At 36.4% G+C, this 25372-nt stretch overlaps 1 protein-coding gene across 1 annotated transcript; it reads left to right on the top strand.

The window, feature by feature from the left end:
* Positions 1 to 20342: 20342 nt before the first annotated feature.
* Positions 20343 to 21581, top strand: LOC130955879 (40S ribosomal protein S26-2-like). Its single transcript, XM_057882870.1, has 5 exons — positions 20343 to 20482; positions 20568 to 20660; positions 20752 to 20836; positions 20919 to 21052; positions 21322 to 21581. Exons 1-5 carry the CDS (start codon positions 20480 to 20482, stop codon positions 21394 to 21396), a joined length of 390 nt encoding a protein of 129 aa, XP_057738853.1. The 5' UTR covers positions 20343 to 20479; the 3' UTR covers positions 21397 to 21581.
* Positions 21582 to 25372: the final 3791 nt, after the last annotated feature.

Raw genomic sequence — 25372 nt, 5'->3', positions numbered from 1 at the left:
TATACTACTAAAAAAAATTTAAATTATAATAGAAATACTTGTCTCCACAAATTAGTACATATAGATATATCTCTGCCTAACAATATTCATTTATTTTTTTTCTAAAATCATCTAACAAAAATTTGTTCTTCCACGAAAATTATCACACTCAAAATACACTCTAAATCCTAAATCAAAAAGTTGAACAATTTGTGATGTTTATTAAATCTTAAACATAATTCTCTAATTATTATTATTATTATTATTATTATTATTGGTATTGCTAGTGTTACTCTTCTTATAATTGTCACTTTTTTTCAGCTCGTGTCATCCCTGTTATACTCATCATCATGGTTTCTTTTTTGGGACAAGAACAAGTGTTTTTTGTTTTATTTTTCAGCAATAGATTTTTTTTCTTTATTTTTTGCTATCCATAATCCTCTTTTTTGGATTAAAAAAATTACCCATAAAATTTTTATTTTTAAAAGAAAAAAAGAGACCCATAATCACTTTGTATAAAACTTTTAGGCTCATTAAAAATGGCCTACAAATTACACTGTTAACATTAGCATTAATTTTTGCTAATTATAACACCTGAAGTGACAAATTCATCATGCTTCTATCTTCGATTCAATAATTATTTTCACTGCACTCAATATATAAACCACGAGTATAAAAGTAATTTCAACTATGTATTTTCATCACGTATAGAAAAAAAAGACTTTCAGTATCGTAGCACTGTCCAAATTTTAAAAGATATAAACATAAGCGCATGATTTTTTTATTTTTCAAGCACAAAATTAAAAACATAAGCACCTCAAAAAGCTATTTTTTTCCAAATATACCACTGTTTTAAAAATTTATTACAAAAATACCATCATTTTCAAACTATATACTTAAGTGTCACTATTTTATCACAGTTGTTCTTCATGTTTCCTTTGTTATGCTGACTAGGATGCGCCTTCTACATGGACAATTAAATGCCAATCCAACACACGTCTTTAGAAACTTATTTATGTAAGGCCTTCCATAGTAGAAATATGGTATGTCCCTTGCGTAGTTGAATATAGCTCTCTCTGCTAGGGTTGAAGCCTTTTTATCCTTGTGGCGTCCAAGAGAGAGGCTGCCACCGCCACCGCTATCTTGGTAAGGTGGTGGCCTCCCTCCCCCCTTTCCCTTTCCCTTCTCCTTCTTCTTACTCTATTCTCTCTCTCTTTTTTTCTTTTTTTGGTTTCTTTCAGTTTTCTTTGTTTAACTCTGTTTCTCTTCTTACTTTCTTTTTCCCCCTTCCCCCAATCCTTTTATCCTTTCTTTACCTCCTTTGCTTCTTCCCCTACACCTTTCTGTTTATCTTTTATTTTGCTTTAATTTCTGTTTTTTAATATTCCTATGTGGTGTATTTGCTCCCCTTTTGTGGTGGTTTACTGTCCTCCCTTTATGGGTAGTGTGGGCACGTTGGTACAGATCTATCAGATCTTGGAGTATACACTGAAGTTTACTTGTTGTTCATGGAAATATCTTTAGACTAGAGGAGGATTCAACTTTAAGCAGAGAAGAAGAACAGATTTTTCAACATGTTGCATCACTTTTAGTGTTGATTTAGAAATCATAGAGATTCAGATCTGTCTATATTTCTACTGGTTAAGATTCTTTGTAATCGAACGATGGGTTTACTTTCAGTTTATAGTTCAGCATAGAATTTATCTAATCATCTTCTCTAATTTTAGATCTAATTTATCTATTATCTGTAAGTGCCGTTTGGCTTTCCTTTAAATGATATGTTTTCTTCTGTCAAAAAAAAGTAGAAATGTGGAATATCAGAATATGACGACACCTTCGAGTAAAAAAATGGCAACCGCAACAAAGCTCCTTTGTCTTATTCGAACCCAACCCCTTTACTAAATTAGATTACTCCCATGAGCCATAACTTGTCAGTGCTTGCATGGTTACTTCTTTTATTAGTGTGATTTTTTCATCTTTCCTACTTCAATTATATAAAAGATCATTAAATTCGCATACTACTTGATTGATAGCCTATAATCAAATTTCTAAAAATCGAACTAATTAAGCTAAAGGTTCAAATATTTATAGGTTCAATTAAGTTTAACTAAATATAATAAAATAATATTTTTATGTATAATATATATTCTTTAAAAAAAATGATTTTCCAGTGTTTAATTATTTTAAACTTGTTAATTGCTAAAAAGACAATCTAATTTGACCGATTTGTCATTTTTTTTACTTATTTTTCTCTTTTTTAACATTCACTAACAATAGCTTTTTAATTTGAACCGAAGTAGTCTAGTGACCAATTCTAGTTCATCTAGTTAAGCTAGACACTTTTATTTTTTTCGATTATCAAAACCATGCTTATTATGAAAAATTTATTTTTTTTTCATAGAGCAAATATTTTTTCTTCAAACTCTATCACTAATTACAAACAACATCACCAAATACCAATAACAATGACAATTAACCAAGACAGTTAATTTCTTTTACATGATTAAGAACTATGTAGAACAAAGAATAAAATTGTAGTACTTGTTAATATACTACTCGTTATTAATAAAGACAAAGACAAAATTGGAAAAAGAAAAAAAAAATTTTCCAGGTAAAGTTGGTAGTTATCATTCATTAATAGAACCCATAATGTCAAACAAGGCCAAATTATAGATATGGAGAGGTGCTTCTTCCATTCACACTGAGTTTAGATAGGTAAGAACTAATTGAGTCAATTCATGTGCTACCATGTTACCAAATCTCTTGACATGAGAAAATGAAATTGATCTAAAAAGGCTAGAATAATGGAAACAATCAGTAATAAAGCTACCAAAATAATTTCTGCCATGTTTCCTGTTCTTTAGAGCATTGATTACCTGAATATTATTATTTTCTAGGATTACTTTAAAAAGGCAACATTCATGGGCTAGTTTAAGACTCATTGCACACACATATGCTTCAACTTCAAAGGGTAGGAGTGACAATTCCGTGTTCCACGTGGCCGCTACAACAATCCTTCCACACCAATCCCGAATAACTGCCCTTATCATAATTGATCATTCTCCTCCTTTACCTGCATCGACATTAATTTTTCACAGGTTAGGTGGTGGGCATTCCACTTCTCAGCACCTAAAGTCCCAGGGGGTGGTTGGTGAGTGAAATTAAACTCTGGGTTCTGGTCCAAACAAAATTTCGAAAAATCTTCATTGGCTTTTGACATCCCTTCTACTACCTCTTGAGGGGTTCTCCACTTATCTTCGAAAACTACTTCATTTTGGGATTTCCAAAGGGCTGCCTGGCTATAGCAGAAGAGGCTTTGATTTCCATGGCTGAGCTCAGCGATGGATGATCTGATCCAGTCCGAGAAGGAATTGGCACGGATGGAAGATGTCTTCACCACTAGAGGGTTGCAGAACCAGAACGCGCAGGAAAAATCACATTCCAAAATCAGGTGTGTTTTGTCTTCCTCTTTCCTCCAACACCTGGGGTATAGTGGTGGAACCTGAATTCCTCTCTTTTGAAGATTGATCGTTGTCGGAGTTGAGTCGTTCAAGAGTCGCCAGACAAAATTGAGAGTTCTGGAATGGACTTTGATTTTCCAGAGTTGTTTCCAGATATCCTCTGCTTGGCTTGCCGATAAATCTGTGCTGTTATGATGGGCTTCGTGCTCTATTAACCGGTGGTATGCATTTCTAACTCTGAACTCTCCATCTTTTGAGTACTTCCAATAAAATTTTTCTTACTGGCTGGTTAGAGGGATAGGAATTTTTTGAATCTGCTCTGATTTGAAAGGCAGAAAGAAGCTTTTAATTTTCTAGACATCCCATCTAGTTCCATCATCACACATGAGGTCCCTTAATATAGCATCCTTTTGAAGATTTGGTACTGTGCTCCATATTTTGTGTCTGTTTGGTTTGGCAGCCATGGGATTCCCACAATTTTGATTGACATTCCATCTCCCACTTTTCATAAGCCTCCCAGCTCTAGAACGCCTATTGCACTCCTTATGCTTCTCCAGGTATAGCTTGGGGCAAAATCCATTTTAGAGTCTAAGAAGTTTGATCTTGGGTAGTATCTGGAGTTGATTATCCTTGTTGTGAGGGACTCCAAATTTTTTATTAACCTCCACCCTTGTTTGGCCAGTAATGCTCGATTAAAAGCTTCAAAATCTCTGAAGCCAAGACCACCTTCTTCTTTCCTTTTGCTTAGTTTGTCCCATCCTATCCAATATATTTTTTGTTCCCCATTCTTGCAGCCCTAATAGAACTTTCATAACATTGTATTCAAATGGTGACAGAGTCCTTTCGGTATCAAAAAATAGCCCATTATATAAGTCGGAATGGATTGAACAATCGCCTTGATTAGGGTCTCCTTCCCTGCTCTAGATAGGTACCCCTCCTTCCAACCTTTCAACTTCTTCCAGACTCTATCTTGAACAAAGTCAAATACTTCTCTTTTAGATCTTCCTACAAAAGTAGGTAAGCCTAAGTATTTGGAGTGATGGTTTACAGCCTTAATTCCAAGCCACTCTTGGATGAGGATCTGTTTGTTGGTCGGTACATTTCGGCTAAACGAAATCTCATATTTGTCCAGGTTTATTCTCTGTCCCGAAGCTAACTGGTAGGTGGTTAGGGTCTCTTTAATTTCTCTGATGTCTTGGTCTAAGGCTCTGGAGAAGAGGATGTTGTCATCTGCGAAAAAGAGGTGATTTACTTCTGGATCATTTCTAGCAACTCTTATACCTCTTATAAGCTTGCTGTTTTGGGTCTTTATTAACAATTCGGGCAGAACTTCAGCACATAAAATGAATGAGTAAGGGGATATTGGGTCCCCTTACCTAATTCCTCTGGATGGCTTAAAGGGTTTTGATGGGTTTCCATTAATGAGGATTGAAAACTCAACCGTTGAGATGCATCTCCAAATGAGTTCCACCTATTTCGTTGGAAAATCCATAGAGCTCAGGACCTCCTTTAGAAAACCCCACTCAATCCTATCATAAGCCTTTGCCATGTCCAGCTTTATGCCAACAAAACCTTTTTGTCCCTTCACCTTCTTCTTTATATAGTGAAAAATCTCAAAAGCTACTATACCATTATCAGTTATCAGTCTATCTTTCACAAATTACTTACATGGAACAAGTGAACCACTACTTTACCTTCTAGTTTACAAGAAATAATAAGAAAAATAACTTCAATTTGATCCAAAAAAGTTACGCATAGTTCTCTACGAAAAGAAAAATTCTGCATAATAGCCTATTAATTCAAATGGATTATGCATTTAATGTGCTTATATATATAAGAGATTAGGAAGCACGGATACTTCTCTAATTTACTTTATCCGCATATTGAACATATTTTAGATACGATATTCATTGACACTCATTCGACACCCGTGTTTTCTATGTGTAAAATGTGTCTTAATAAAAGATAAAAAATTCTTCTCGAGACACATTTAGGCACACCTAAATGCCATCACATGTCCATGTGTCCAACCTTATTCTTAACATATATTCTTGAAATGAGTTTAAAAATAGTATATATTATTAATTATTAAAACAAAACATATTTTAAATACTTTATATAATTAAAAAAAATAAAAACTATTAAAAATTTAATTTATATTTTAATATCAATAAAATACTAAAATATGATTATAATTTATCTAAAAAATACTTTATATTTTACATATATGTCGTGTCCCTGTATCATATAAGACTTTTAAATTCGTGTGTCCTCGTATCCCGTGTCATGTCATGTCTCATATCCATGTCAGTATCCGTACATCACAAATAAGAGATGAAGAAATCATACTAATAAAAGAAGTAACTCTTTGGATACTAATAAGGCATAGGAGCAATCTAATTCCAATAAAGGGAGTGGTATCTGGTGCACGGATTCCCACACTTACAACTGAACCAGAAAGTGCACTGGGTCGTCCAAGTAATACCTGAGGTGAGTCAGGTTTGATCCCATGAGGATTGTCGGCTTGGATCAAACAGTAGTTATCTTGTAAATCTTAGTTAGGCGGATAGAAAAGTTGTTTAATTCTTTAAGTGCATAAAAGTAAAATAGAGATAACGTTATTCAGTGGTTGTGAATCTAATGATAAGAAGATAGTTAAGGATTCGGAGATGCTTAGTTCTTCTGGATCAATACTTTCTTACTGTCTACTTCAAATGTGAATGATTTCTTCTATAGCAGGCTATATGTGATCAACGCCAGTTTGAGCGGCCGCCAATCTTCCTCTAGGCTGAACACGAGGTTTAGTGCGAATCTAGTCTGAATGTGGGTGAAGCTCCTGTAGTCCATCCCCTTGGTGATCCTACTCAAGACGCCACAGCTAAGGTTGAATCTTCCGGATCAGAGAATATTGCGCCTTAATTCTAGCCTTTACCACAAAGACCCTAATCTCGCCATACCTCGGGTGAACTGATGTCTCGAGAAGTCCCCAACGAAGTCGTGGATTAGCCATCTGAGAGATGTATAATCAACCTAGTGGTTCATTAATATTCGATGAAGGACGCTCGCTGAACCCATGTAGAACAGAGATAACTTTTGATGGTTCAACTAATTCATAAGGTTGAAGAACGAAGATACATCTTAGGAGAGGATCAAACACAAATTAAAATAGAACAGTAGTACTTTTATTAATCCATAAAACTCAGTAGAGCTCCTAACATTAATCTAGGAGGTTTAGCGGCTCATACTGTACATAATACAATGTAAAAATGTGTAAAGTGGCAGAAGAAGATCCAAAACAAGGGTGATCTTCTCCTATATATACTAACCTAATGACTAAGAATTACAGAAATATGATAGGTTTAAGCTTGTAGTGCAAAAATCCATTTCCGGAGCCCACTTGGTGAGTGTTTAATTTAGGCTGAGCTAAGGGTGTCTCCACATGCTAGTAAGGCTCTTGGGCATTGAACGCTCCCTTTGGACTCCCCTTTGGGCGTTGGACGCTGGCCACCTCTCTGTAGGCGTTGGACACTAGGACTGGGGTAGATGGCTGGCGTTGAACGCCAGTTTTGGGCATTCATCTCCAAAGACAATTATAAACTATTATATATTGCTAGAAAGCCCTGAATGTTAACTTTCCATAGGCGTTGAGAACGCTCCATTTGGATATCTGTAGTTCTAGAAATGCTTGCTTGAATGCACGGAGGTCAGATCCTGACAGCATCTGCTACGCTTTCCTTGCCTCTAAATCAGACTTTGTCAAAACTCTCATATTTCAGCAAAAAAATACCTGAAATCACCATAAAATACAAAAACTCATAGTAGAATCTAAAAATATGAATTTTATACTAAAACCTATGAAAACATAATAAAACTTAAACAAAACATGCTAAAAACTATATGAAAATGATGCCAAAAAACGTATAAAATATCTGCTCATTAGCATCTGATTAAGGCTGCGAAAAAGGGAGTTTTCTCACTTGGCATTTTCAAACTAAAAAATATCTTTATGTTTCATGCTTCAACTACAGAAGGCACCACACACATAGGTGTTTTACTTGACGTTGTCTACGTAGTAGAAGGTGCATTTTGGTTAGACGCCTCCCAATAAACACGTCAAAAAATAGTGTGCCACGATGACAAAACATCATCATATAAGTAAATAGTTTGAAAATAGTAAAATTTTGGACACAAAAATGTGAACAAGCCTTTTAGCAATTTAAGAAATTTCTCTCATAGCCTCCTATCCTTATTCGACCTAAATAAGTGAAAAGCTCATTTTGTATCTTGTGGCGGTTGACAAACAATAGTTTCTACTCTGATCCGAAAAGATAAAACAGGTCAAAAACTTATCTACTTCACAAGCAAGACATTATAAAGGGCTGAGTTGAATTATCAAAGAATTGGAAAGTTTTCTTACACTATCATCTTGGCTTTTAGAAGGCTATGACCATATTTTCAGATTTACGCCATTAAAGTCCGAACCAACCAATCCATGAAGCACATACTATCAACAGTTTATATACACCAATTCTTCTTAGGATCTACCCCAATCCTATCTGGGACAAGTCTAGATTTTAATCCAACTTGAACTTGACTAGGACTCACCCTAGCTTTCAACAGTAAAGTGCTAACCCAACTTGCAAGGGAATCCTCTCAAGATCATGACACAAAATAGAAATACTAACAAAGAAATTTCTGAGATAACTTTGAATTTTTCTCCAAGTGTAGCTCACTGTCTTTTTCCATTCATTGGCCTTTTCTTACAAACCTCACCATATTTTCCTTTTTTCCAATGAAACTTAGACAAACTAAACTGAGAAAAGAAATTACAAAATAGAAACCATGAAGGAGAACAATAAGAACAACTGAGGGAGTTATGGAAACCGAAACAAGTGTTCTTTCTCTCTTGTTCAATCCTTGGCCGTTCACCCCTATTATAGAGGAGTGAAGCTTCCAAGGTTTGAACTAAGTTCAACACTTGGGTTGTCTTCTTCTCCAACATCAGAACTAGTAGCGGCGTGGTCAGAGGTGAGAAAGAGCAGGAGTAGTAACATGCAACCTTACCTTTTTCTCTCAACCTTTTTCTTCAAGATTCTTAAATCTGGGCCATATATCTTTTCTTTGGGGTTTAATTACTCCGTTGGTCCCTATAGTTTCGTGAAATTTTCAATTAGGTCCCTATACTTTTTTCCCTTTTAATTGGGTCCCTGCACCAAATTTTTTTCCAATTGAGTCCCTATACTTTTTTTTCCTTTTATTTGAGTCCCTACACAAATTCTTTATTTTTTAGTTAGGCCCCTATACAATTAAGCCAATTACTACTAAGAGGGACCTAATTGAAAAAAAATTAGTGTAGGGACCCAATTAAAAGGAAAAAAAGTATAGGGACCTAATTGAAAATTTTGCGAAACTATAGGGACCAACAAAGTAATTAAAGCTTTCTTTGGCCCCAGGTTTGTTTCTTGACCGTGGATTCTAAGCAAAGTACCATTGACTTCACCTTTTCCATAATTTTCAGAATGGTGCTTGTACAGAGTTGATTTCTTCACAATTTTTTGGTGATTCACAAATGGAAAAATAAGCTTTTGAGATACTCTTTTCGGATGAGATTTTACCCCTTTGTTGTAGCCCCTTTACTTTTTCTTCTTGCATGTAAATGGAAGCTAACTTTTCGTTCTTCTTTTTGCTCTAGCTTCCGATCTTTCCTCTTTCTTCTTTCTTAGTTCAGAGATTTGACATGAGAAGAATGGAAGAGAGAAAAGAGAGAGTTTGTATTCGGTGGGAGGAAAGAAAGATTCAAATAGAATTTAATTTGCTTGCCCGGTTAGTGATTAGGTTGAAGAAAGATAAGCTCTAGTATGGACACCGAATTGGGCTTGGATTGGGCCAATTTATTTTTGTTTCTTTCACTTGGTTTAGCCTTCTAGCCTTCTTGGATCAAGTTTAGAGTAAATGTGTGTGTGCTTTGATCATTTGTTTCTTAGGCTTGTTATTTTCTACACACCAAATTAAGTAAATCACACAAACAATTGATAATTAACCCAATAATGTTTGGTCATCATCTTTATCACAGTTTAGTTTATTAAACTCAACACAATGTTCTGAAGGTTTTTTGTGCACCGAATCGGACTGGCCAATACAATTAAAAAATCGATAAATTGACAATTTGACCAATTTGAATAAAAGTATGGACCGAATAAATAATTAGACCGCTCAAAATCAGCCGATTTGATTCGAACGGTGACCTATAATGATCTAGCGCTCTAAAAATCTTCTGTACTCTAGGAAATTGTCCTCATGTATTGTTTTAATATTCCAAAATACGAAAAATATAGTTCAAACTACTTACCTTAGCATAGCAAGCTACTAGCATTGCCGGTAGACTATCTTGCTCTTTAATACTATGCATAATTATTATATATAATAATATCTTATAATGTTTTCATTATCACTTTAATTCTATTTTATTACTCATTCTTAAATGTTAAATTAATTATATACAAATTAAAAAAACAAAAAAATTCTTTACCCATCATAATATATCTTTTTAGTAAATACTTATAGTATATAATAATTTAATAAATATATATTAATTAATAAATTATTAAAATATAAAAATAAAATTAAAAAAAGACACTTATTATAAAAATAATAATAAAATTTTATATAATTATTTAATTATGACTAGGTCAATTAATTCAACTTGTGATTTATCAGTTAGACCAATAACCCAATAATCTAATAACTTAATTGGTTCGATTTTTTTGGGTCATGACCATGGGCCAGAGAACTGACCCGGCCAGACAAACAGAACAAGGAAACCCACCCCAATGATCCGACCCGATGGTGACCGATCCGTCGCAGCTAATACCCGACTCTCTAAGGCTGGAACTCATCTTGTTCGAACGACTTTTGATTGAGATTGCCAATGTCGCCGGAAGCTCCATTACGGGTTGAAGAACTTGATGCATGGATCTGAAACCTGCAGCGCTCATTCATCGTTTTTGTTCTCGACCTACATCTGCCCGTAGTCGTCATGGGTTCTCCGTTCCCGCTGCTCGTCGCCGACCCCAGCTGCTGACGCCCTTGTATTGGATCCGCCGTGAAGAGCTTCCTTCATCGTTCGCGTTCACCACGCCACTAATCCTCTGCCTCGAATTCGATTGGCAAGCTATGGGTCTGTTAGTGTTCCCTCTACATACTCCTCTCCCTGAATCAATTTTGTGGTTGTTGTTGTCTGAGGTTGGCCGATGCACCGCGGTGGAACTCAGCTGCATCCCCTCTTCAGCTTGTTGCTTGTCCTGAATCTCTGTTTCTGCCCTCTCAGGTAACCCATTCTCTAATTGGTGCCCTTGATGGTTGGTAGGACCTGAGACCACTTTTACTTGTTTATGCATCCGCTGATTGTGCTGAAGAATTGCGAATCCAGCTTCTGTTTTGATTGTGTTCCTGATTTGATTAGGAGGATCAAATATCCACTGCCTTTTGATTTCATTCCCTGCTGCCATTACTGCCAGTTGGTGAGCTACTCTATTGCCTTCCCTTGGAGTTCAAGTAGCTCCCACGTTCGAAGCCTCGTCCAGCAGTTGGAGAATGTCTCTGATGATTGCATCCACTTCTGTTATGGGCGTTCTAGCCTTGATGACTTGAACCAAAGGTAAGCAGTCAATTTCAATTATGCAATTGAGTATTTGTAAATTCTTAATTAGAATAAGTGCCTTTCTGTATGCTTGAGCCTCTGCTGCTATTGCTGATGTTGTGGTGAACCTTGATGTTGTTCCAGTAATGATCTTTCCTTGCCAGTCTCTGACGACGACTGCTGCAGCTACGGTGCCAGATTCCCTATGGAAAGCCACGTTAGTATTTACATTCAGCCTGTTTTGTGGCGGAGGCCTCCAGGTAATCCTCTTCCTCTCACCACTCCTAGCTGCTCTTGGTATGTTGTCTATGCTGTAACCCATTATTGTATTGTGGTATTCTGTTGCTAGCTGCTCTGCATTGATAATTACCTGCTTTGGATTGATTTTTGTTTACTGGTCAAAGTGATGATTCCTTGCCTTCCATATGCACCAACAAACACTTCCCATATTACACAAAATTCTGTCCTGTTCCTTCCCTGTCCCACTCTTTATCTTTCGAACTGTATCCATCATCCATTTTTTGAAAGCTGAAACATTATTGGCCGTAGGCGCAATTTGAAGGCTAGAACCAAACCAAACTGCTCTAGTTCACGGACACAATAGTAATGCATGTTCAACTATTTTGTTCTCAACCTGACATATGCTGCATGATGGTTTAACTGTGCATCTACGCTAATACAAATTGACGTTCACTGGCAAGATTCTATGAACTGCTTTCCATAAGAACATTTTTACCTTTTGTGTCACTGGTAATTCCAAATAGTTTTCCATACCTCCCTAAAATTCTGGCTTGTTGAGGCTTTGCTAAGTTTTATCTCTTCCTTTGTATCTTTCTCCACCTTCTCAGAATGGTATCCAGATTTCACTGTATATTGTCCATCCAATCTGTCCAGCCATACAAAATGATCCTTCTTGTTAATCAGACTGATGGGTGTTCTTTTAATCAATTCAGCTATATTCTCCGGAAATAACTCCTGAATTCTGTTCGCGTCCCATCCCTCGCCCTCTTTTATCAACTCGCTGACCCTTCTGGGTTCCCCTTCACCATGTCTCCCCAGCTTGTCTATTCCTACCACCCAATTGTCTTTCCAAATGTCAATCTCCGTTCCGCTCCCTACGCTCCATCTACCTCTCCTTCTAAGGAAATCTCTTCCCTCCAACAAGCTCTTCCATATCCATTATGCGTTCCTTCCTTCTCCAGCCTCCCAAAGGCTGCAATTTGGATAATAAATGGCCTTTAGTGTCCTAGCCCAGATTGCATCCTCCTCCTTTAGTAATCTCCATACTTGTTTCGCCAAGTGCGCAATGTTTTGGCATTCTACATCCTTAAACCCCAATCCTCCATTTAATTTACACTTTGTCAATTTTGACCACTCTTTCCAATGAATGCTCCTTTCCTTTCAATTATTTGTCCACCAGAACCTCGCAATTGCTACTTCGATGCTTTTGCAAAAAGACTTGGGAAATTTGATGACATTCATAGCGTAGGTTGGAATCGCTTGTATTACCGCTTTTATCAAAACCTCATTTCCTGCTTGATTTAATAGTTTCACTTTCCATCCTTGCATCTTATCTAGTATCTTCTTCTTTATCCATTCCAAAGCCCTATTTTTGGACTTGCCCCATCTCGCTGGTAACCCTAGGTATCTTCCAGGATCCTCCCACGTTGCCATTCCGGTGATCTCCTCTATATTGACCATCCTTTGAATAGATACTTGACTACCAAAAATCAGCCCAGACTTCTCAGTGTTGATTCTTTGACCTGATGCTTCAGTGTATTTATTTAGAATCTGAATGAGTTGATAAATCTCTTCTTCCTGCGCACCTGCAAAAATTATACAGTCATCAGCGAATAACAAATGAGTAATAATCGGTGCAGATGGCGCTAGTTTAATTCCAGAAATAAGTTTATCACTCATCGCCTTTTCCATGAGAACAGTGAAGCTTTTGGCCGCCAAGATAAATAAGTAGGGTGATAGAGGATCTCTCTGCCTGAGACCACTCTGTGGGAAGATCTTGGTTGACAGGTTTCCATTTATTTTAAATCTGTAAGTAGCACTTTTCACGCAGCTCATCACCAACCTCACCCAATCATAACTGAAACCGAACTCTTCTATGACCATTTGCAAGAAGCTCCATTCCAATCTATCGTAGGCCTTATTCATGTCCAATTTTATGGCTAGATCTTAACTTCCCAAGCTTCCTTTCCCGTTTAGCTTATAAAAAGGTTCCTGCACTATAACTATATTATCTTGTATGAGTCTTCCTTTAACAAAAGCACTTTAGACTGGGGAAATGATGAGATCAAGCACTTTCCTTAGTCTCCCCACCAAGACTCTTGTTACAATCTTATATACAAAGTTACAACAACTAATAGGTCTGAGTTGATTGAGGCTTTCCGGTCGACTTACTTTGGGTATCAAAACAATTGTTGTTTCCCCTAAGTCCTCAGGTATAACACCGTCTTAAAAAATTTGCTTCACTAGTGCACAAATATCTTTGCTCAGAATATCCCAGTGTTGTTGAAAAAATAACCCGTTTAAACCATCTGGCCCTGGAGCCTTTAACCCTCTCATACTAAACACCGCCTCCTTTATTTCCTCATCATTAATATCTGCCATGAGCTCCTCATTCATCTCTCTAGTGACTCTTCTTGGAATGTCTCTTACGCACTCTTCCATGTTCCTATCCCCTTCCGAAGCAAACAATTTGGTATAATGCCTTTCTACTAGCCTCATTATGTTTGCTTCCCCTTGTATCCACTGACCCGTTCCATCTTTCACTTTGTCGATTCTGTTCCTAATTCTCCTCTGGATGGTCGATGCATTAAAAAAGGCTGTGTTTTTATCACCCCATTTTAGCTATTTCAGCCTAGACTTGAGACCCCAATATTTTTCATCTTGTTTCCAAAGTTCTAATATTTGGGTCTTCAATTCTCTCTCTCTTCTTTGATCTCTTTCCATCAAATCAGCTTCTTGGATATGATGTAACTCTGTTTTCATTCTTTCTATTTTTTGTCTGCTCTCTTGAATTTTCGTCTACTCCATTCTATTAACTCCCTTTTGCATCTGTTTCTTTTCCTTATGAATTGACTTCAACGATTCCTGTTTCCCTCATCCTGTTGTCAACTATTTCTAATCACCTCTTTGCATTCCTCATGATCCGCCCAAAAAACCTCAAACTTGAACTCTTTTTTTATCCATCCTCGCGGCTAAGTTTCCAAAATAAGTGCACAGTGGTCCGAACTTATAGCTGGAGCGGCCTTAAGAATAATATTCTGATACATCTGCAGCCATTTCCAATTCACTAACACCCTATCTAGTATTTCCCTAGTAACAAAATTATTTCTAGAATTACTAAACCAAGTATATATACTTTCTTTAAGGTCAACATCCATTAAGCCATTATCATCAACAAACTTTCTAAAAGTTTCTAGACAGTTTTTTGGTTGAGGATGGAAACCTACCTTCTCATCTTGACTTAAAATATCATTGAAGTCATCCATGTAAGCTTGAGGTTCCTCCTTGCTAATGTTACTTACCGTTAGCTCTTGCCACAATATCCTTCGCTTTTGAAAAACTGGATTCCCGTACACAAAAATACCCTGCCATTTCAAATCATTATTGATGTTAATATTGGCTTTAATATAGTTGTCACACCACTCGTAAATATTAATACTAATATTAGAAATCTAAAGTAGGCATAGACTACCAAACAAGCTCTGGGGTTTTACACAAAATATATTGTCAAAATACAACTTCCTTCTTATCCTATTCATTTTTTCTTTACTGGCCCTAGTTTCCATTAAAAACACTATGAGCGGCTTTACTTTTTTACATAGGTTATATAACTCAGAGATTGTCGGGGCAACCGCTATTCCCCGACAATTCCAGCTAATAATACTCATGGCTGAGGTTGGGGCATGTTAAAGCCCACCTCCTCAGCCATTTGTCCTCCCTTAAAGAGTTCAGAAACATGCATTGCAAGCTGATGCTCTCCTAAGTTCAGAAAAGCATTGTTGTTCTTTAATTTCTTGATCTCCTTGCATCACGCTCCTCCTTCCATTCCTTTTGAGTTAGTAGTGGCACCTGTATGAATTTCCATTTCCTTTTTAAATTCAGCTTCCTTTCCAACTTTTTAGCTAGTCGTGTTTCCCAGTCTGCATGTGCTTCCATTCCTACCTCTTGATCTTCATCACTTGCTAACTCCACATAGTAAAAATTATCACCCTGGAGCGTATGCTGACCCCCCCCACTTCATGGTCTTCATTCTGTGCTTCTTCAATTGGCTTCTTTAGTATGTCTCCCTCCATTTCCCTTATTGACAAGGCTTGTATTTTTTCTCCTCTACTCTGCCATCCTGCACTTGTATATCCTTGCTTTTTGCCATCATAAGCCTTTTTAATTCTTGACCTATGGTCTCTTTTTCTCCTTTCTTTTTCAGGCCCAATGTCCCCTCAGTAATTCTATAGCTATTCACCTCTCCCTCCTCTATTATATAATGTTTTAGCCCACTTCCCAACCCCTTCCTTGCTTGTACAGGATTTACCCCTTCATTGGCTCCAATCTCCTTTGTTGGGCCCATCCCCCTTCACCCTTCTATCTCTATAATTTTTTTTTGGGCCTTATTTTTATTAGCCCATTCATTTTTCCTTTCCCTTATTTTCTCAATGAGATTTTTCAATTTATAGACAGCTCCTAGGTCTGGCTCCGTATCCCTAACTCCCTGAAAATGAGGGATTTTTGGTACTTTCTCTACCTGCTCCTCTGGTTCAACCATCTCTTCCTCTCTTCCAGTTTGGTTTTTCCAGACACTCTCCTTCCTGATTCTCTGCGGCTGTGTCCGCTCATCCCTTATCCTGCTCTCCTCAGAGTTTTGCTTTTCGTCACTCTTCCTGTCCATGTTGTGTTGCTCACGCGCCCACTCCTCTCCTTCCTCACTCCATCCTTGTTGTCTTAAGCTGCCTCCTCCCACGGTTGAAACTGGTCTGCCTTGACCCACACCCAGACCTGGTGAATACTTTCTTTTGGTGGTGTCCCAACAAGCCATGGCTATTGGGTTCTTGCATGTCTTCTTCTCATGCCCTAGTATTCCACAATTGAAGCAGTAACTGTCCGACAACCTCTCGTACCTGAAGAAGACCCACAACAGTGGTAACTCCTCTCTGTCTAACAAGAACCCTGTAGGTAGGGCCTTGGTGATGTCAATGCTAACCCTGATCCTCAAATATGGTCTCCTCAGCACTCCATCCATTTTTGGATCTTCAGCCTCAGCCAACACTCCCAACATTTCTCCAATAAGTATATTTGTCTCTTTGTCCATGAAATCATGTGGGATGCCATGTATCTGAATCCAAAACTCCATGAAGTCATGGTCTACTTCGAACACTGATTCGCCCTCCCTCCATAATCTAAGGGTGGCCATATTTTCTCTGATATTCCATGGCCCGTTCTGCATGATCTGCAGCCCTCTCCTTCTATCTTTAAAGCTGAACAACATTTTCTTTGAACCTATATCAGTGACTGCTACACCTTATGGGTTTTCCCACATTCCCAGAAGAGCGTTTTTACATGTTTTAAAATTTATCTCCCTGTCACTGATTATCTTACCCACCACATTTAAGCACCTTTTCTTATATTCCAGCTCTCCAAGCTTGTTGAGCTTGATTACTTTTTCTTCAATGATGCTCATAATGTATTCTGCTCAATATATTTGTCGTGTTTTGCAGATTTTTTTGAGGTTTGAGAGAGGACAGAATAAGAAAGTATTTGTGAATATTGATATTGGATGTAAAGACTCCTATTGGAAAAGAACCTGAAATTCTTGGATGACTCTCCTATTGAGAGAAGAGCTGATTATTGATTTGATTTTAATAATTATGGTTTAACCAACACTGTCATATCAGGTACATAGCAGCAATTCGGACATAACACTTTGTTTGGTATAATGGAACTTGTGAGGAAAGAAAAGGGAGAAGATGAAAACCAATGAAAAACTTGTTTTTCCCCTGTTTGGATTAGCAGAAAACTTGAATGGAAAATAAAAAAGCATGCATAGGGCTCACTTAAAAATTTTCTGCCCAAACTTGCGAAGAAAACTGGGATGAAAGTGTAAAAATGTGTAAAATTACATATATACCCTTTCATTAATAACAAATCAAAATCCCTAATCTGAAAAGGAAAACATGTATCTCCATCTCCATCTTTCCTGTTTCTGCATCATCTTCAACAGCGACGCCATAGCTTCCTAACGCCGTCGGAATTGCTGCAGCAGCTTCATCATCTTCGGGACAACTCCACCGCATCTTTATTACTATATTCTCAAGCCAAAGGTGCGTTCTTTTTCTGTTGTAATCGTAGTTTTTCCCCAAAAATGAAATACAAAAATCATCACAGCACATATGGGTGTGAATATGGGTCTGAAAAGATTCCCAATTATAGCCGGTGACACAGAACCTTATTATTCATTTGAAACTATGCGAGACATTTTTTTGGCATGTTGCATACTGCATAACTTTTTAATGGGTGTCGATGTTGATCAGTCTATAATTGATGCGGTTGATCGAGAATTGCTACAAGAACAAAGCATAGATAGATCACAATCAACTCAATCACATGATGAGGAATATAGGCATGCATCGTTGTTAAGAGATAACATTGCATTCAAAATGTGGAATGTGTATCAATCATTATAGGTGATTATGTTTCTTATATGTGAATATGGATATATATGTATGTATAGTTTTCACTCAGAATTGTTTGATTGGATTTTTTATGGGATTGTTACAGGTTACATAATGCCGAATAAGGGAAATAAAACAGCAGAAGCCAATCAACCTTCGAAAGACAACTTAAGATGGTCTGATGATATGGATGAAGTTTTGCTAAATGCATTAGCAGAGGAAACATCGAAAGATAATAGGCATGATGGCTCGTGGACAACTGAAGCATATGCCAATGTTGTGAAGACTTTGAGCATAGCAATAGGTCCTCACATAACAAAGAATCACATAAAGAATAGAATGAAGACATTGAAAGATCATTTTGCTGAGGCATATGACTTATTTCATCACTTAAGTGGATTTGCATGGAATTCTGTAACTAGAAAGTTTGAAGCTGAAGAGGAAGTGTGGCAAGACTTCATTAAGGTATCTTAAACTTTGCTTTTATTACTTATACTATTGATGAAGTTAGTCAACGAATAATTTCAACACTTGTTTATGTAGACGAAACCACAAGCAGAAAAATGAAAAAAAATGCAAATTAAGCATTATGATACTTTGAAGGAGTTGTTCGGAGCTGATAGAGCTACTGGTAAAAGGGCTGCTACGTCACGAGAAAGGATTCAAGAAATTGATAGAGATCACATTGATTTGAATGACTCATTTGAAAACATTGGATTTTTTGACATAGATGTTAATAGGGGACATGATACCCCAACGTTTTCTGCTAATTTAGATTCACCAAGTGCTCCTCATAGTCAACCAAATCAATTAGGTGAGACTTCGACATCAAGAGGAACAAAGCGTAAGTCTCCTATGAATGATTTTTTGGAGGCACAATATGAGAAAGTTACTTTGAGAATTACTACCATGGCCGATGTTGTCAAAGAGGGTACTTATCTATCTAGTAAGCTACATGACGTAGCTCAGAGGCAGGTTGAATCAGCTGAGAGACAAGCTTCTGTGGCTAAAAGGCAAGTTTCGGTTGCCGAAAAGCAAGTCTCGTTAATTGAAAGACAAGTTACAATTGCTGAAAAAGGGTTGGCTATTATGCAACAAAGTAGACCTCGCCTTTATAGCGAATCAGATGTATGGGATATGTTGACTGACTTGGGTCTGATAGGTTCAGCTCGGATGCAGTGTTATCAGTTTTTATGTGAAAATGAGCAGAAAAAGCGCCAAATTTTTGGGATCCCACCTGAAATGCGATTGGATGCTCTTTTTCATTTCATGACAGCTGTTGGTGTTTGCTTGGGAGATATGGTACTTTCTTAAAATATTAACCATTACAGGTATAACTTTTATACGCACCTAATTTCTGATTAATTTGAGGTTATTGCTTTCATTAATTGATTATGGATTTCTGAGTGTCATATACTACGGGTATATCTTCATGTATTTAAAGAACTCTATCATTTTCTGTTTTATTAATGTTAACCATGGTTGGAAATAAATCACTTTATGTATATATACTTTGAGATTGATTGGTTGTTTAAATAGAAAGACATCAATAAAATACATTATCATGATCAACTCTGATCTTTGAATTAATTTGTCTTTATTGTATATGCTCGTGCAGAAATCATAACTTGAAGATGTTTGGGAACAACAAGTACACTGCTTAGTACAAGTAAAAATCGATCCTGTGTTAATATTTTTGACTCGGAGAAACTTTATTTTTTTGAAGTAGATGGGTAAAGATGACTCAAGCTATGTAGAATTGATTTTTTGGAAGTAGGCGATGTCGCTGACCATCAAAAATTACCCTTTTACAAAGTGTTGTCTGATGATAAAATAGTACTCTCTAGGAGTTCTTTTGGTTATTTCTTTTTTGGTATTTTGTTATATGTTTATAAAAATTGTATATAATTTTTTGTCGCACGTACTTGGAAAGAAATGCTACCAACTTTTGATAATATTTTATTTTGCAAATATAATTTAGTGAAACTTTTTTTTATATATGCTTAAAGAGATTAATTATGTAAAGTATGAGTAGTTTGTATTATTCTTTTACGAGATCATTTATTTATATATTTTTAAGAAGAATAATATATATTTTTATTTATGACATTAAAAGATAATAAAAAAGAATAAATTCATAAAAATAAATTCAAAAAAAATAATTTTTTTAATGAAAAAAACATGTTAAAATTTTGAAATATAATTTGGATAATTTTTTTATTAAAAAAATAATTTAAATACATTAGTATATTATAATTTATATATAATATAAAGAAAAGTATTAATGTAATTTCACTTGGTTATGAATTTTTCTCTTCTTATTTTTCCTTTGATCCAAATACAAGAAAAATTTCTTTCTATTTTCTTTCCATTCATTTTCTCTTTATTCAAATAATATAAAAAAAATCAAATTTTCTTTTTATTTTTTTTTCTTCCATTTTCTTTTTTTTTTTCATTTTCTTTCCTCTCATTTTTCATCTTCTATCCAAACAAGGTGTAAATAGTAAATACTGTGATATAAAGCTGATCCAATTACAATATTTATGTGTGTGTGTGTGTTTTTTTTTTTCAAACGCAGTGTGATAAAAAAAACGAAGCCCAATTCTGGGTGTCCAATAATAAAAAGAAAACCCTAGTCGTTGTGCGTTGTGCCCCTGTCCACTGAGAGCATTATCTCCAGAACCCTAGAGAGCTTCAGAGCGTAACAAGCTTCAACCATGGTTCGATCTCTTCTTCCTCTCCTCTCATCTCATCTGGGTTTCTTCTCCTTCACTGCTTAATCGTTACTTTCTCTCTCTCTTGTAGACTTTCAAGCGCAGGAACGGAGGAAGAAACAAGCATGGCCGTGGCCACGTCAAATTCATTCGCTGCTCCAATTGCGGCAAGTGTTGTCCCAAGGTACTCTCCTCTTTATCCTTTCTCCTTTCAGATTTCTTTCATGCCCTCCTTCAATCGATGAAATTTCTGGCTGTTTTTTCAAAATTAATAGGACAAATCAATCAAGAGGTTTCTTGTGAGGAACATTGTTGAGCAGGCTGCAGTTCGTGATGTTCAGGAAGCCTGTGTCTATGAGCGTAATGATTCTTACCCGATCTGTATTTTTCTTCATTCAAGATTTGAATTTTGAATGTTATTTAATTGTTATTATGTTTGTAGAATACACTCTTCCGAAACTGTATGTGAAGATGCAGTATTGCGTTTCGTGTGCTATTCACTCTCACGTTGTGAGGGTACGTTCTCGCACTGATAGGAGGAACCGTGAGCCTCCGCAGCGCTTTGCTAGGCGCAGGGTATGTCTTTGTGCTCCAATTGTTTCTTATAGATTGCTGACTAGTGCATTGCTAAGGATCACTGATTGAACATGATTTTTAATACTGTTGATATGATCTTATTTTGAGTTTGTTAGCTCTTTGGTTATTGAATAGATGGATGTATTTCTGCTGAAGCCTAATGCGATTTATGATGTGTCCAAACATCTGCTTACTATTATGAAACATGGCTTTTATGTACTGTGTTTCACTTCCTGTTGTTTGATTAGTGTCTTTTATTTCTTTTAAAGGATGATGCGCCAAGGCCCGGTCAACCTGGTCAAGCTCCTCGTCCTGCTGGAGCTGGAGCTGCCCCTCGTGTTTAAATTCATTCTATAATTTTAGGCCTTGTTAATTCAATCTTGTTAAGAACTTAATTTTCTTTTGCTGCTTATTATTTAAATATCAGTTACCTTGGGATAATGATGTTTTTTTCTTATTCTGGTTGCCTGGAATACTGAACCATAACAATTTAATGGTTTTGATGAGAATGGTTTTAATGATTTTCTTACGTCTTCGAATGCTCAAATTGTAATTTGTCAATGGGTATGCACTTGTATCTCTGAAATAAATTTGCCCCGTATGCGCGAACTGAAATTAGTCATGTAATTGGTTCTTATTTTCATCCAATACAAATCTTCATTATACTAAAGTTTGAGCCTTAGAGATGAATGGTTTGTAAGGCAACGAACCTTGATTTTCTAGTGTTCAACGTTAGGCTCATACTATGTTATAGAAACTTGGTGAATCAAAAGGTCAATTTGTTAGATAGTGATAATCAAAATTTGTTGCGGTGATTGATTTATGTTAGAAAGTGATAATCAACTACAAAGAACGTATGGTTAATACATGGAGATGGCAACGGAGCCCCCACGCCTGCCTCTAGAAATCTTTTCCGTCCGTGACGGGTAATGGGGGACCTGTACCCCAAGTCCCAACGCATATCTGGATCTTTGATTCTTTGTCGTTATTTTGCGGATTTGGAAAAAAAAAATTGAAAATTAAAAAAGAAAAAATTGAAAAAAAAAATCTTCAATTGTTATGATAAATATAATCTACATAATTTTTAAAGATTTAAATAACAAGAACCAGCAAAGAAACATGTCGGTAAAGGTAAAGCAATAACTAAAACATTGTCTCAATTCAAATACAATACTAAACATATTCATGAAAAATCAATTCTAAAAATAATTTTTAAGGCTTCTTTCATCGTGTATTGCTAGTCATGATAGATTTTGATTTGTTTAAATTCTTTATTGAAAAGAAAATAATAATTTGTCCCCATTCAAATTATTTTTATTAATCAGAAAAAGGAATTCAAAGGACTCATCAGAAGGAACAATGCGGCAATGACGAGGCTGCTGGTGGCGGTAAGGATTCTACTGGAGGTGGCATCGAAGAGTGAAGAACGATTGGAGGAGACGACAATACTGCTGGTGGCAGCAAAATTTTTGCTGGTAATGATGATGATTTAGTAGGATATGGCGATGCTATTGGTGGCTGATAGGCAAAATTGTGATTTACTCTTTTCATAACTTGAACAATTCTTAGCAATGGCTCCAAAAACTTGGTGCACACTACTATGGTTCACTCACATTCTTCACAACTTCGCACAACTAACCAGCAAGTGCACTGGGTCATCCAAGTAATAAACCTTACGTGAGTAAGGGTCGATTCCACGGAGATTGTTGGTATGAAGCAAGCTATGGTCATCTTGTAAATCTCAGTTATGCGGATAATAAATGGTTATGAAGTTTTCGAAAATAAAGATAAATAAGCATAAAATAGAGATAGAGATAATTATGTAAATCATTGGTGGGAATTTCAGATAAGTGTATAGAGATGCTTTGTTCTTGTTGAATCTCTACTTTCCTACTGCCTTCCTTCAATCCTTCTTACTCCTTTCCATGGCAAGCTGTATGTAGGGCATCACCGTTGTCAATGGCTACTTCCCATCCTCTCAGTGAAAATGGTCTAAATGCTCTTGTCACAACACGGCTAATCATCTGTCGGTTCTCGATCATGTCGGAATAGAATCCATTGATTCTTTTGCGTCTATCACTACGCCCAACACTCGCGAGTTTGAAACTCGTCACAGTCATTCAATCCCTGAATCCTACTCAGAATACCACAGACAAGGTTTAGACTTTCCGGATTCTCAAGAATGGCCACCAATAATTCTAGCTTATACTACGAAGATTCTGATTAAGGAATCCAAGAGATACTCGCTCGTTCTAAGGTAGAACGGAAGTGGTTGTCAGTCACGCGTTCATAGGTGAAAATGATGATGAGTGTCACAGATCATCATATTCATCATGTTGAAGTGCAAAAAATATCTTAGAACAAGAATAAGCTTAATTGAATAGAAAATAGTAGTAATTGCATTAAAACTCGAGGTACAGCAGAGCTCCACACCCTTAATCTATGGTGTGTAGAAACTCCACCGTTGAAAATACATAAGTGATAATGGTCCAGGCATGGCCGAATGGCCAGCCCCCAAATGTGATCAAAGATGTAAAATCCCAGATGTCTAATACAATAGTAGAAAGTCCTATTTATACTAGACTAGCTACTAGGGTTTACAGAAATAAGTCTAAGTGCAGAAATCCACTTCCGGGGTCCACTTTGGTGTGTGCTTGGGCTGAGCTTGAGCTTTATACATGCAGAGGCTTCTCTTGGAGTTAAACGCCAAGTTGTAACATGTTTTTGGCGTTTAACTCTGGTTTGTGACGTGTTTCTGGCGTTTTACTCCAGAATGCAGCTTGCGTCGTCTAAAATCTAATAAAGTATAGACTATTATATATTGCTGGAAAGCTCTGGATGTCTACTTTCCAACAACGTGGAGAGTGCGCTATTTGGAGTTCTGTAGCTCTAGAAAATCTATTTCGAGTGCAGGGAGGTCAGAATCTAACAGCATCAGCAGTCCTTTGTCAGCCTGAATCAGATTTTTTCTCAGGTCCCTCAATTTCAGCCAGAAAATACCTAAAATTACAGAAAAACACACAAACTCATAGTAAAGTCCAGAAATGTGAATTTTTCATAAAAACTAATAAAAACATCCCTAAAAGTAGCTAGATCCTACTAAAAACTACCTAAAAATAATGCCAAAAAGCGTATAAATTATCCGTTCATCACAACACCAAACTTAAATTGTTGCTTGTCCCCAAGCAACTGAAAATCAAATAGGATAAAAAGAAGAGAATATACTATAATTCCCAAAATATCAATGAATATTAGTTCTAACTAGATGAGCGGGACTTGTAGCTTTTTGCTTCTGAACGGTTTTGGCATCTCACTTTATCCCTTGAAGTTTAGAATGATTGGCATCTATAGGAACTCAAAGTTCAGATAGTGTTATTAATTCTCCTAGTTAAGTATGTTGATTCTTGAACACAGCTACTTTTATGAGTCTTGGCCGTGGCCCTAAGCACTTTGTTTTCCAATATTACCACCGGATACATAAATGCCACAGACACATGACTGGGTGAACCTTTTCAGATTGTGACTCAGCTTTGCTAAAGTGTCCAGTTAGAGGTGTCCAGAACTCTTAAGCATACTCTTTTGCTTTGGATCACGACTTTAACCACTCAGTCTCAAGCTTTTCACTTGGACCTGCATGCCACAAGCACATGGTTAGGGATAGCTTGATTTAGCCACTTAGGCCTGGATTTATTTCCTTGGGCCCTCCTATCCATTGATTCTCAAAGCCTTGGATCCTTTTTACCCTTGCCTTTTGGTTTTAAGGGCTATTGCTTTTTTTTGCAAGCTTTGTTCTTCATTGCTTTTTCTTGCTTCAAGAATCAATTTTATGATTTTTCAAATCATCAATAACATTTCTCTTGTTCATCATTCTTTCAAGAGCCAACAATTTTAACATTCATAAACAAAAAGATAAAAAATATGCACTGTTCAAGCATTCATTCAGAAAATAAAAAGTATTGTCACCACATCAATATAATTAAACTAATTTCAAGGATGAATTTGAAACTCATGTACTTCTTATTCTTTTGTATTAAAAATATTTTTCATTTAAGAGAGGTGAATGATTCATGAAATTATTCATAGCCTTAAGACATAGTTACTAAATACTAATGATCATGTAATAAAGACACAAACATAGACAAACATGAAGTTCAAAAATCGAAAAATAGAAAAATAAGAGCAATGAGATTAAGGAATGAGTCCACCTTAGTGAGGGTAGCGTCTTCCTCTTAAAGAACCAAAGGTGCTCTTGAGCTCCTCTATGTCTCTTCCTTGTCTCTGTTGCTTGATCCCTAGTGATTTTGGTGCTCCTATCCTTAG

Source organism: Arachis stenosperma, chromosome 10 (assembly GCF_014773155.1).
Source record: "Arachis stenosperma cultivar V10309 chromosome 10, arast.V10309.gnm1.PFL2, whole genome shotgun sequence".
In the NCBI taxonomy this organism is placed as follows: domain Eukaryota; kingdom Viridiplantae; phylum Streptophyta; class Magnoliopsida; order Fabales; family Fabaceae; genus Arachis; species Arachis stenosperma.
The sequence above is the reverse complement of the archived record's forward strand: the minus strand, read 5'-3'. Positions and strand labels throughout refer to the sequence as shown.